This window comes from Oncorhynchus nerka, linkage group LG3 (assembly GCF_034236695.1).
Source record: "Oncorhynchus nerka isolate Pitt River linkage group LG3, Oner_Uvic_2.0, whole genome shotgun sequence".
Classification (NCBI taxonomy): Eukaryota; Metazoa; Chordata; class Actinopteri; order Salmoniformes; family Salmonidae; genus Oncorhynchus; species Oncorhynchus nerka.
This window is the reverse complement of record NC_088398.1, coordinates 40,073,283-40,087,978: the sequence shown is the minus strand read 5'-3', so window position 1 is coordinate 40,087,978 and position 14,696 is coordinate 40,073,283. Positions and strand designations below refer to the sequence as shown.

The 14,696-nt window shown below is 41.9% G+C and overlaps 1 protein-coding gene across 1 annotated transcript; it reads right to left on the bottom strand.

Moving 5' to 3' along the window:
* Nucleotides 1-435: 435 nt before the first annotated feature.
* On the bottom strand, nt 436-14,255 carry LOC115107788 (gap junction gamma-1 protein-like). The gene is given in 4 exon segments (XM_029631424.2): nt 436-2,147; nt 2,316-2,646; nt 2,649-3,482; nt 14,083-14,255. Coding segments are annotated over 3 exon segments (1,143 nt in total). The 5' UTR covers nt 3,447-3,482; nt 14,083-14,255; the 3' UTR covers nt 436-2,133.
* Nucleotides 14,256-14,696: the final 441 nt, after the last annotated feature.

Sequence of the window (14,696 nt, the reverse complement as noted above, 5' to 3'; positions counted from 1 at the left end):
ATCGTTTATGTAATCATGCTAGATAACGCATGTCAGTTATATTGCAGTTGTGTTTATAACTTCTGAGGCTTTGGCTCAATTGTAAAAAAATATTTGTTTCCTCCCCTTCATCTGCACTATTTGGACAGTACTTGACAGATATACTGGAAGCTCAGACAATCTGGATCAAACCCTCATAAGGTGTAATTTGCCAACATCCCCGAAACGTTTGCTTCATTCATGCGACCGACCAATACTGGGTCATGCATGTGACAGACCAATACCTCACGAGGCTTCTTCTCTAAGCTGAAACGTTGAAACGGATATCCATTTCTCAAAACCAGGTTCTGGCCGTACTGCCAAATACTGGTGATTCATTCAGTCGCTTGCATGAACACAGAAATGTGTTAAAGGAAAAGCACAAACAATACAATTTTCCATCACAGGAGACATGGATTTATTAGGAAAAGTTTATTTAAGAAATTGAGCACAAAAATACTATTCATACAAAAGTATTTAAACAAATTGTTTGAGATGACAGTTGACACTTAATGGCACTGCTGATATAATGTGTGCACTGATGGCATCATAAGATCACATTCAAGGCATTGGGTCGTTTCAACCATAAAAAGATAACAATGATAACATTTACAACAGTCACTGAGACTGCAGCATGGGGGTCATTATTAACAGCTTGAAGGCTTTTGAATGTTACTTGCATCAATGCCTCAATAATGAACACTGAACCGAGCATACATTTGGAATTGCATAGAGAAGTAACACAGAGCCACAAATCTACATGTCCCAATTTCAGGAGAAAACACTGAACAAAACAATATAGAAAAATAACCCTGAATTGTGGGGGTCTTGAATTACTTTCTGAAAATGCTATTCGACAGAGTAAATGCGTCGTTTGTATATATATATTTTTTTAAATATTGGGTCTCTGGTTCATGTTCAGTAGGCACAAAACAGGACGGGAGAGGTACTACAGGAACTTATCCTATAAGAAGGATTAATGACATTTTCCCTTTCAAAACATTGCTATGGTGTGCCCTACTGCACAAGACCCAGAGTTCAACTGGTGTATGGCATAGATACGTTACCCACAAATCGTGGATGGTCCTCAATAATGGAAAATAACTCCAAATCTGTTGAGTCCCTCAGTTAATGTAGAAATCCCAAAAAGACATCAGTAAACTTCATAGTTACAATTTGGCCATCCTGACCTTAAAGGTTTAATCTTGCAATGTCGTCCAAACACTTTCCATGTTACACTAACAAAATGGAAGAAATCAGTATCAAAAGCATGTTCAACATTACCAGACAAGATAACAATTTACATGAATTCAAGCATTACCCAGGTTTTTTAAAATCCTTTGGACAAAGGTGCCAAAATAGGCTTCCAGTTCCCAGACTTGGCAACAGTCAGATTTATGGGAAGGGGGAGGTTCATGATGAAAGTAGGTTAGTTCTCTTTCTGCAAACTACATATTGCTGTGCTACAACTCAAATGTAACTGTTGTTTCTGGTGGTTGACCCAAAATAGTTAACCATTTGCTCATTGTAAGCTGTTGCACATGGAAGACAGTTATTCACTCCATAATATCACTTCTAACACCAACTATTACCATACCAGTTAACATCCCCAAACACCGACTCACCGTGGTTCCCTATTCCTCACAAAACACACACACACAAAAAAAAATTACACATTGACATGGTTTTGCGACACGCTTGGGTTGCCCATACCTTAGAATGGCTGAAATGTAAACTCCAGTTTTAGGTTGAAGGCAAACTTAAGATTGACCTCTAAACTCCAGCAGAGGGAAAAACTACAAACAAGAGGAAACACTAGTATTCCCCCCCAAAAAAACAGCACAGCTACCCTGAGACGAATAGGAATGTTCTGAAAACTAGTTTGTGGACACTTTGGATCTTCAGATGTGCTCAAGTATAGCTGGGTAGGAAGGCGCTGCTCGTTAAGTGTGGCATGTTTCCCTTGAACGTTCACTGGCCTCAACACTGAAAGAAAGATGGATTCATCCTCCTCAAGTCACATACACACCTGTCCCCACACAATGCTCCCTGGTACCCCTACTGTCCCAGATGCAAGAATCTATCCTGAGAGGGCCAGGTGGGCCAATGACGAAGTTATGCTCGTAAACCTGAAGGCAAGGGGAAAAATGTTAAACGTCAGTTTGAAGTATAGAGTAAAATTGTCTACATAACATCCATTCATTGATTCCATCCACTATAAAAATTAAAACATAGATATGCCATGCAAATTACTACTGAAGATGTACTCCTTGTGATGCGTGGCACAGCCTACTCACCTTTCTCGCAGGTGCTGCTTTGCTTCTCCTGGGCAAAGTTGAGCCGGTTCTGCTCCACGGCCGTCCCGTTGGACTCGGGGCTGTTGCTCCTTGAAGTGCTGCTGTTGTCCTCATTCTGGTAGGCCAGGTCCAGGTGCTGCTGGGCCAGCTTTAGGTGCCGCCTTAGCCTCTCCAGCTCCCGCTGTGACGCCTCATCCCCAAACGACTCACGGCCCGAGTCACCCAGGTTGTAATCCAATCGCATACCTTTTGGGTCCTTCTTCAGCACTGTGTTGTAGCCTGGAGGAGCTGTGGGCACCTGGCGGCCACATAGTGAGGGATGCTGGCTGGCGAGTTGGTGGGGGGTTGGGGGTGAGGACGAGGGCGGCAGAAACAGTCCCGTATGCCGCTATAACCCAGGTGGAGGATCTCCAGCACAGTGAAAAGCAGACAGAGGGCACTCACCGCATACATAATGAACAGGAAGATGGTTTTCTCCGTGGGACGCGACACGAAGCAGTCCACTGTGTGTGGGCAGGGCGAGCGCATGCACACGTACGAGGGAGACACCTCCAGGCCGTAGAGAATGTACTGGCCGAACAGGAAGGAGACCTCGAAAGCAGCACGCGACAGCAGCTGGAACACGTACACCTTCATGAGGCCGTCGCGCTTGATGCGCCGGCGTCCATCGTGCTTCTTGCTAGGCTTCTCCTTCTTCTCCAACTCGATCTCCTCGGAGATAATGGGGTCCTCCTCGCCATTGTCCTCCGCCTCCTCGTAGTTCCGGTTGGTCCCTAGGCTCACCATCGGCATCCTCTTCCCGCGGGGCTTGTACTCATCATCGTCCATGCGAGCGATTTTGTGCATGGCGAAGCCCAGGTACAGAATAGTGGGGGTGGTGATCATGATCACCTGGAACACCCAGAAGCGGATGTGCGAGAGTGGTGCAAAGGCGTCGTAGCACACATTCTCGCAACCGGGTTGGTGGGTATTGCACACAAACTTGCTCTGTTCATCGTAGTAGATGGACTCGCCTCCCACAGCAGTCAACACAATGCGGAAGACGATAAGCAGTGTGAGCCAGATCTTGCCCACAAAGGTAGAGTGGTTGGAGATCTCGTCCAGGAGACGCGTCAGGAAACTCCAGCTCATGGTGCCTCTGGGGTGGGGGGAGAGAGACTTTCAGATCTATATGGGGGAAAGAGGGAGGGAAAATTAGCAAATTAGACTATTGTATAGGAGCACCTGAAAGTGAGGCAGTATCTAGAATCAATATTCAAATATTAGATTTCTCAAGAAATGTCTAACCAGGCTCTATAATGACATCAGCCTCCACTACCAGAAGCGTGCAGCTCATTGCTGAAGAATGATGAGGGGTTCCTCCTCAGTACGAGAGTTTGCAACAGTGTGAGAGCCAAAGATAAAAATCAGATTCGGTGCCCACAAATATTACAATATGGAAACTGCCTAAATAATATGAAGACCTTTTGCCTGTAGGGGAGCAGTACATTAACTACACCAACAAACTGAAGTGTGTAGATGTGTTATACACCTACATGTACCAATAAAATGTGTCTCTGGTGATGAAGGCCTTTTTCTGTTTGACAGTGTAGACCTCTTTCTATGTAAGAGGACAAAAATGTGGTGATCCATCAGCAAGATATCAGTAATGTCCACCAGGTGGCATTAACAATGTGTCTCAAAGGCCGCTCAGTGTGGATAACAGAAGTTCCCTCTTGAGAAGGCACATGTTCGGACAAGGATCTCATGCAATAAGGCCTATATCATTAGGCCCAACTGGAATGTCTTATCTCATTAAAACAGCTGTAAGACTAAATCATGTACCAGCTTCCAAGCCATCTAGGGCTACAAACACAAATCAAATTATGTCACATGCGCTGAATGGAACGGTAGACCTTACCGTGAAGTGCTTACTTACAAGCCCTTAACCAGCAATTAAGACAATATTTACTAAATAAAGTTATATATATGCTATATACAGGGGGTACCAGTACAGAGTCAGTGTTGGGGTACAGGTTAGTCAAGGTAATTTGTACACGTAGGTAGGGGTAAGTGACTATGTATAGATAATAAAAAAAGAGTAACAGCAGTGTAAAAACAAAGTTAATTGTTCAGCAGTCTTATGGCTTGGGGGGGTGCTTTTAAAGAACCTTTTGGACCTAGACTTGGTGCTCACTCCCTTGTTATCAAAGGCAGCGCAGCCCAATTCTGATATTTTTTTTGAAAAATCCCATTAGATATTTTCACCACAGAAATGTTTCAGAGCTGATCGTTTGATTTATTGGGATCCCCATTAGCCAGAGCTAATTTACATTTACATACATTAACATGTACTGTGTGTGCATTAATCAGTTACACATAAATGTCAGTACATGCACACAAGTAGGTCACATGAGGGAGAGGTGAGGTGTTGCTTTATTATTTTTTATTTAAACCAGGTTTGCTGTTCACTTGCGCTATATAAGATTGGAGTTCCATGCACTCATGGCTCTGTATAACACTGTACATTTCCTAGAAACGTCTTTAGAACCATTGAATCTACACCGAACAAAAATAAGGTTTTGGGCCCATATTTCATGTGCTGAAATAAAACATTCCAGAAATCTTTCATACACACAAAAAGCTTATTTTGCTCAAATTTTGGGCCCAAATTTGTTTACATCCCTGTAGGTGAGCATTTTTCCTTTGCCAAGATAATCCATCCACAAAGCCCTTTTGTTGGGAAAAACTAATTCTGACTGGCTGGGCTTGGCTCCCCAGTGGGTGAGCCTATAACCTCCAAGGCACCCCTGCCCAGCCATGTGAAATCCATAGATTAGGGCCTAATGAATTTGGACTGAGTAAATGAACTGTAACTCAGTAAAATCTTTGAAATGGTTGCATTTATTTTTATATTCAGTGTATGTATTTGAAAAATGTTAAAAGGTATACTTCACCCAAATTACAATTGATTTCCTTACCCTGTAAGCAGTCTATGAACAAGGTATGACAGTAGGCAGGTTTTCCATTGATCCAGGTTTATTTGACAAAAGCAAAATCATTGCGACATGTACAGAGCACGCGGAAAGTATTCAGGCCCCTTGACTTTTTCCACATTTTGTTACGTTACAGCCTTATTTTAAAATGGAGATGCAAAATTGAGCTCAGGTGTATCCTTGTTTCCATTGATCAACCTAGATGTTTCTACAGTCGTGGCCAAACGTTTTGAGAATGACACAAATATTTCAAAGTCTGCTGCCTCAGTTAGTATGATGGCAATTTGCATATACTCCAGAATGTTATGAAGAGTGCTCAGATGAATTGCAATTCATTGCAAAGTCCCTCTTTGCCATGCAAATTAACTGAATCCCCAAAAACATTTCCACTGCATTTCAGCCCTGCCACAAAAGGACCAGCTGACATCATGTCAATGGTGCTTTGGTTTACACAGGTGTGAGTGTTGACGAGGACAAGGCTCGAGATCACTCTGTCATGCTAATTGAGTTTGAATAAAAGACTGGAAGCTTCAAAAGGAGTGTGGTGCTTGGAATCATTGTTCTTCCTCTGTCAACCATGGTTACCTGCAAGGAAACATGTGCGGTCATCATTGCTTTGCACAAAAAGGGCTTCACAGGAAAGGATATTGCTGCCAGTAAGATTGCACCTAAATCAACCATTTATCAGATCATCAAGAACTTCAAGGAGAGCGGTTGAATTGTTGTGAAGGCTTCAGGGCGCCCAAGAAAGTCCAGCAAGCGCCAGGACCATCTCCTAAAGTTGATTGATTCAGCTGCGGGATCGGGGCACCACCAGTACAGAGCTTGCTCAGGAATGGCAGCATGCAGGTGTGAGTGCATCTGCACGCACAGTGAGGCAAAGATTGAGGATGGTGTCAAGAAGGGCAGCAAAGAAGCCATTTCTCTCTAGGAAAAACATCAGGGACAGAATGATATTCTGCAAAAAAGGTACAGGGTTGGACTGCTGAGGACTGGGGAAAAGTCATTTTCTCTGATGAATCCACTTTCCGATTGTTTGGGGCATCCGGAAAAAAGCTTGTCCGGAGAAGACAAGGTGAGCGCTACCATCAGTCCTGTGTAATGCCAACAGTAAAACATTCTGAGACCATTCATGTGTGGGGTTGCTTCTCAGCCAAGGGAGAGGGCTCACTCACAATTTTGCCTGAGAACACAGCCATGAATAAAGAATGGTACCAACACATCCTCAGAGTGCAAATTCTCCCAACCATCCAGGAACAGTTTGGTGAAGAACAAAGCCTTTTCCAGCATGATGGAGCACCTTGCCATAAGGCAAAAGTGTTAACTAAGTGGCTCAGGGAACAAAACATTGATATATTGGGTCCAAGGCCAGGAAACCCCCCAGACCTTAATCCCATTGAGAACTTGTGATCAATCCTCAAGAGGAGGGTGGGTAAATAAAACCCCACAAATTCTGACAAAGTCCAAGCATTGATTATGCAAGAATGGGCTGCCATCAGTCAGGATGTGGCCCCGAAGATAATTGACAGCATGCCAGGGTGGATTGCAGAGGTCTTGAAAAAGGAAGGGTCAACACTGCAAATATTGACTCTTTGCATCAACTTCATGTAATTGTCAATAAAAGCCTTCGGCACTTATGAAATGCTTGTAATTATACTTCAGTATTCCATAGTAACATTTGACAAAAATATCTAAAGACACTGAAGCAGCAAACTTTGTGAAAATGAATGTGTCATTTTCAACTTTTGGCCAGAACTGTACAACTTGACTAGAGTCCATTTGTGGTAAATTCAATTTGGGATGATTTGGAAAGGCACACACCTGTCTTTATAAGGTCCCACAGTTGACATTGCATGTCAGAGCAAACACCAAGCCATGAGGTCAAAGGAATTGTCCGTAGAGCTCAGGGACAGGATTGTGTCGAGGCACAGATTTGGGGAAGGGTGCCAAAACATTTCTGCAGCATTGAATGTCCCCAAGAACACAGTGGACTCCATCATTCTTAAAAGGAAAAAGTTTTGAACCACCCAGAGTTGGCCACCCAGCCAAACTGAGCAATACATTTGCAAGAATTTCTCAAAGCAAGATTTTTGCTTTGTCATAATGGGGTATTGTGTGTAGATTGATTTAATAAAATATGTTATAATAAAAGGCTGTAATGTAACCAAATGTGGAAAAAGGCAAGGGGTCTGAATACTTTCCGACTGCAGTGTGTGTAGATATATAAAATACACTGACATTGCTCAAATCTAATATTTCTAAATTAGATTTTACTTTTTAGATGCATGTGTATTGTTAGATATTACTCCACTGTTGTAGTTAGGAACACAAGCATTTTGCAACAACCGTAATAACATATGCTAAATATGTGAATGCGACCAATAAAATTGTATTTGACTTTCGCCACACTGCTCATAAAGACCAAAACATGTTTACCTGACACACCATCTACTACTTTTTCCTTCAGGTGAATACATCTCAATTTTCCATGTATTGCACTTGCAGTTTGTGGGGTATTAAGCATTAGCTGCAACGTTCTCCTCTACCCTGGCAGTCTCTCTGTCACAGTCTCTCTGTCACAGTCTCATTTGCAGATGGGTTAAAGAACCCTAGCAGTGTTCATTGTGTTAATTAACTGGTCATTGTTTATTTTGGCTAGCCATTCCATTCAGTCAAGCTTTTCCCTTTTAAAATTCCTGTGGATTAAAACGTAACCCAGCAACGAAAATGCCACGGACAGCTACTCCTGCCACACACACACACACCCTCGCCGCACTGTCTGCAGACAGGCAGAGAGAAAGCTTATAGTTTGGACAGTTTGGAGGATGGATGAGATGTTTCTGATAATCACAGCGAGTCTAATTAAATGTGGAACTGAAAATTTAATGCCATTACTGAAACAAATAAAAAACAGATTCTCCCTTCAAGTTGATTCTGACCAGGCCAAAGAAATTACAAGACTGATAGGTAGGCTGTTTATATTTGTTTACAGTCTTTTATTTGTAGCCGCCCATTCTTGGTGGTTAAGAGTAGGGGATTCAGCAACTCGTAAAAAAACTCCTCGAAATTCCCTCTAGCATTATTATTTTTAGCACACGGGTAGTACCCGCTCTTTTTAAGCAAACCAAAGCTTTCAATGAATTGGCCACTGCATCCTGTGATGCGCTTACTTCTTAGGGATAGCGTCCTTTTTCCAATTTTCACCTAAAATGACATACACAAATCTAACTGCCTGTAGCTCAGGCCCTGAAGCAAGGATATGCATATTCTTGGTACCATTTGAAAATAAACATTTTGAAGTTTGTGGAAATGTCAATTGAATGTAGGAGAATGACACAATAGATCTGGTAGAAGAAAATACGAGGGAGAAAAACAACCGTTTCTTTTGTAAAAAAAATTCTACCACCATCTTTGAAATGCACCAGAAAGGTTGTAATACCGATGGTGTCCACGAGGGCAGCAGTGCATGTGCAAAGTTTCAGACTAATAACTTGAAGTATGAGCAAGCTACATGACAATTCGTGTGAAGTCACCCAGGTGGCCTTCACGATTTGCCAAAATGTATATTTAGATTAAATTTTTCTGCAAGAATATCGTCAAATCTGTATACTTGGACATTGATTTAGCTTTTCCAGTATTAGTAGCCATATTGTAAGTTTTCATAACTCTGCATATTCTTGTCCAAAAGGAAAAGGCTTACAAAATTGTGCAACAGATACAGGGTTTCCACATACTCCCGTAAAGCCAAGCTCATTGGCTATCTAGCTAGCTTTGTTTGTTTCTTTGACCCCGATTGGTGCTTATTTGACAAAGTAACAGTCAAAACAAGTGAACACCGCCCGTGTCATCGGCGCGCCATAAAGGCGTCGCTCTCAGACCAAATTTAGTGTCATAGGATATACTACACTCCTAATGATATAGTGAAGTTTGGTTACATTCTAGGATCTCTGAGGAATAAATACAAATGTAATTTGACTGCTTGAAACAAAGTTTAGGGTTAGATTTTCACAGATTCTTTTCTTTGCAAATTGAACAAGTGGAAATACAAAATCAAATCGTGCATGCTATATGGACCTTTTTTAGGATATGAAAAAGGATTTTATCAAAGAAAGCGACACTTCATGTCATCTCTGGGACTATTGGGATGATACGTTCTGAAATCTTGCTCTGATTTACGTACACATTTCACCTTCAGAGGTAAATTTATCAAACCTGTCGCGGTGAAAAAAAGTGTGTTTTGAGCTCTCCTCAAACAGTAGCATGGTATTTTTCACAGTAAAGGCTACTGTAAATTGGACAGTGCAGTTATATTAACAAGAATTTAAAGCTTTCAGCCGATATAAGCCACTTATGTGGACCAGCATTTTCACTTTTGGATAAATAGCGTGCCCAGAGTAAACTGCCTCCTCAGTCCCAGATGCTAATATATGCATATTGTTATTAGTATTGGATAGAAAACACTGAAGTTTCTAAAACTGTTTGAATGATGTCTGTGAGTATAACAGAACTCATATGTCAGGAAAACCCTGAGAAAAAAATCCAAACAGGAAGTGGGAAATCTGAGCCCCTATCGAATACACAGTGGGATATGGGTCATTTTGCACTTCCTAAGGCTTCCACTAGATGTCAACCATCTTTAGAACGTTGTTTCAGGCTTCTACTGTGAAGGGGGCCGTATGAGAGGGGATTGAGTCAGAGGTCTGGCAGCAGCCTCGATCTCAGTCACACGCATTTCACATGAGAGGTAGCTCTCGTTCCATTGCTTTTCTCCAGACATTGGAATTCTCCGGTTCGAACATTAATAAAAACATCATAAAGATTGATTCTATACTTAGTTTGACAAGTTTCTATGTCCTTTAATATAACTTTTTGAACTTTTCAAGTCGACGTTCGGCTGGACCTGAACGCGCTTATGGATTTGTTTACCAAACGCCCTAACAAAAGAAGCTATTTGGATATAAATGATGGATTTCATGGAACAAATCAAACATTTGTCGAACTGGAATTCCTGGGAGTGCATTCTGATGATCATCAAAAGTGAATATTCATAATGCTATTTCTGACTGATGTTGACTGCACAATATGGTGGATATTTCTTTTGGCCGTTTTGGGCTCTGAGCACCGTATTCAGATAATGCTTTTTACGTAATATACTTTTTTTAAAGACACATTTCTCTTGGAACTACCCATCCCGGATCCGGGAGAATTGTCATCAACTACACTAATTAGCACGCTAACCAAGGTTGCCAGGTGTATGGTGTTTCCTCCGACACATTGGTGCAGCTGGCTTCCGGGTTGGATGCGCGCTGTGTTAAGAAGCAGTGCGGCTTGGTTGGGTTGTATATCGGAGGACGCATGACTTTCAACCTTAGTCTCTCCCGAGCCCGTACGGGAGTTGTAGCAATGAGACAAGATAGTAGCTACTAAAAACAATTGGATACCATGAAATTGGGGAGAAAAAGGGGTCAAATTTAAAATAAAATAAAAAGGCTCGTCGAAGTTTGGTAGCCGAAGTCTACACCCCTTCGTCTGTGATTGGTCAACAATACTACTCCTAGTAGGAGTGGGAACTATGGACATTGTTTTCATTCAACGAGACGACTAATTTACTGCACCAAACATCTTAGATGTAAAAAATAAAAAAGTCAATGTATTATAGATTTATTTATTTCTCTAAGAATTAATTTGAGATAAATGTACACTTTTGAGGAAGTGTACATGGTATACAAAACATTAGGAACACGTGCTCTTTCCATGACATAAGGGATCAGAGCTTTCACCTGGTCAGCCTATGGACGTAACCTGTTAATTCCAGGTAGAGCAAACCAAACCTAGTATGCGGCACCTTTAGAAGATTCACCTGGAGGTAGTCCAGTCCCCGCCCCCAGATAGGATATGAACAGGGCATAAGGCAAGGTAAAAATCTGTAGAATAGCAGGATATTAACTTTTTAAATTCTCTCAGCCTCATTGAAAAATGTGTAAAATAGCATGACATTAGCTATAAAACTGCACATTTGTCTTTTTGCCATATGGCAATGTGTGTAGAATTGCAGGAAATTAGCTTTAAAAACTGTAGACCTCAGACCCTGCGGTACACCACTGCCTCCAGTGGCACAAAGTCAATTTCTGCAGCATGAGACGAGCTGAATTAAATGTAAACGGCTTTGAAAATATAAAGCTTGCGTACGCTCAATGCCCTGTTGACATGTCACACTTCAAAAAAGAAAATGAACTTCGCATTAATATGAACAGCGAATACAAAAACAGTGCTGCCAACTCACGCATATTGAGTGAGTCAACTTTTCAACTGTGCCTCCAAATCTTTTTTGAAAATCAGAGCATATATGTGCCTGAAATTGTAACCGTGGCGGCTTCACCCGGGACATCCATAATCTTTCTGCCACAGCACTGTGAACCGCAGCAGATTGAAGCTTGTGATTGGTTTAATAAGGGACCGGGACCAAGGCGATTGGATGCGTTCGTAAAGAAATGCCCCTTATGATTAGTGGACTGCAGCCACGGCAGACTGGACAGGCACGTTCATTCTAAGCGCAGATCAAAGACTATGAACTCAAAATATCAGCATGGCAACTTGAAAGCTGTTTTGTAAACATAAACGTCAAGAAATACATTTGCGTTCACACCTGTCCCAAAATGCTTCCTTATGACAGCATGTGATAATAGGCAGTTTGTTTCAGCGCCCTACAAGATAAGGGGGGGGGGGGGGTTGATCTTGACAAAACATTTATGCATGGAGCTCGCTTTGTGCACGGGGGCATCGTCATGCTGAAACAGGAAAGTGCCTTCCCCAAACTGTTGCCACAAAGTTGGAAGAACAGAATCGTAGCATTAAGATTTCCCTTCACTGGAACAAAGTTGCCTAGCCCGAACCATGAAAAACATCCTCATACCATTATTCTTCCCCCATCCAATTTTACAGTTGTATTCGGGCAGGTAGTGTTTTGGCATGCACTAAACCCAGATTCGTCCATCGAACTGCCATTTGGTGAAGCACGATTCATCACTCCAGAAAATACGTCTCCACTGCTCCAAAGTACAATGGCGGCGAGCTTTACACCACTCCAGCCGACACTTGGCATTGCATATGAAGATCTTAGGCTTGTGTGCGGCTCCTCGGCCATAGAAACCAATTTCATGAAGCTCCTAACAAACACCTAGACTTTCCACTTCACAATAACAGCACTTCAACGGTTCCACGTTGAAAATCACTGAGCTCTTCAGTAAGGCCATTCTCGTGCCACTGTTTGACTATGGAGGTGGCATGGCTGTGTGCTCGATTTTATTCACCTGTCAGCCAGGGGTGTGGCTGAAATAGCCAAATCCACTCATTTGAAGGGGTGTACCTCTAGGTGGAATTTCCAACAGTCCTATTTTTAAGGGATAGTTAACCCACATTAACTCCATATTGGTGTCTCATAAAAAACATTCCGTGGCACAACGGTCTAAGGCACTGAGTGCGTCAGTGCTAGAGGCTTCACTACAGACCCTGGTTCGATTCCAGGTTGTATCACAACCGGCTGTGATTGGGAGTCCCATAAGGCAGCGCGCAATTGCCCCAGCATCGTCCGGGTTAGGGTTTGGCCGGGGTAGCCTGTCATTGTAAATAAGAATTTGTTCTTAACCGACTTGCCTAGTTAAATTAGAGAGATTAATATTGGGATTTTCTAACTAATTCATTTTCCCCAGTTGCCATTCTCTAAATTTCATGCACACACAAAAATATCATACCTTCAAACCATGTTGTTGAGTTGTGTTTATTCAACTTTAAAATAAATATCTTAAATACACCTGACCTGTGAATTTTAAACATTTCTATTCCACCCTTGTCATGTGCCTAAAACCCCCGCTAGGGGTGACAGCATTGACAATCGCGATAGGAAACCTCAGATATCTCCAAAAATTGGCAACCCTGCTAAAATATGAAAATATTATTTGTCGTGTCTCAAACTCGATATCCATCTTACCTCATATTGTTTTATTTGATATGAAATGTGACGAGTTCAATGGTAGGTCAAACCTGTGTGTAGCCTTAATTCTCGCTGAGTATCCAGACTAGGCGACGCGATTTTCCAGACTTTTCGACCATTGATTTAGTCTCCCTAATTTTGACCATCCTTACAAGGGTTACAACCCCAATACATTTCTTACGTATTATGACGTGAGATTTTGACCGTTTTTTTTAGAGGATTATCCCAATTAACATTATTTTTTTTACACCTTGTTCAAAATATGCGTTTCTGATTGGACACCGCCTGGGTTCGATCAAACTCAACTCTGGACCTCGATGCCAGTTCCATTGCATTTTTGTTGTTGTTACATTGTTCCCCCTACAAATCAGCGATTTGATTTAGAACTGGTATACCAGGCGTGTGCAATTCAGATAGAACTGAAAACCAGCGGGCTCCGGACCTCGGAGGGTAAGAGTTGAGTACCCCTGCCCTATGTGATGAAATCCACGTTCAGTTGCTTCCATCACGTTCACACAATGAAGGAACAAACTACTGTCCATTCAAGACAATGTAAATTGGTTAGCTTGCTATTTAGCGAGATACCTCTAGTAGCACGAATCAAACAATATGCCGATGTACTAGCTAGCTACTTATCAATATCACATGTTAAACGCAGTACATTTGGAGAAAAATAAAATTGCTCCAAGAGATACATGTATACAACTAACCTAGCTAAGCGCACAACATTTGTAAAATGGAAAAACAGCCTGGACACATTAACGCTCCGTTTTGTTGCTTGATAAACGTGTGTTAATCTTACCTGGAAGCCGACTGCGTTTCTCAATTCTTTGAATTCAGCCTGTGTTCGAAACCCCCTTCAAAAAATTCGGAACACTTTTCCCTCTTTCTCACCACAATATACAAACGTCTCACTAGTTACACCATGGGATTGGATATAGCACGTGACTGTCTCTCCTCCGTCGCGGTTAAAACATTTTTTTTTATACGGAACACACAAAGAACATCCCCAAATCCGCCTCCCCCGTGCGCACCCCACCCCCCTATTCAGGACCTTCTTGTGAAATCTGAGACAAGGATGGTCGACACTCTTCATTCATCATTACCTTAGTCATAGCTTCGAGTTTTTCAGATACATAGTGCCACCGAAACAGATTTAGCCGTGCGAGTAGCCGTTTACTTTGCAACTAAACGACAGCAGTGCAATTTCTCAATAAATAATGTTCCCCTCCAGAGTTCATAGCCTGTGGCTAGCCTGTAAGTAAGAGAATGATTTATGATCTCAAACTATGTACACTATCAATAGGAATCTTCTAACTATCATATATCCAAAATGTAGAATATGTACACATTGGTCATAATGAAATGTAGTCACCCCTATGATAAGAGATTTAAGAAAAAATAATGGCAATTTCT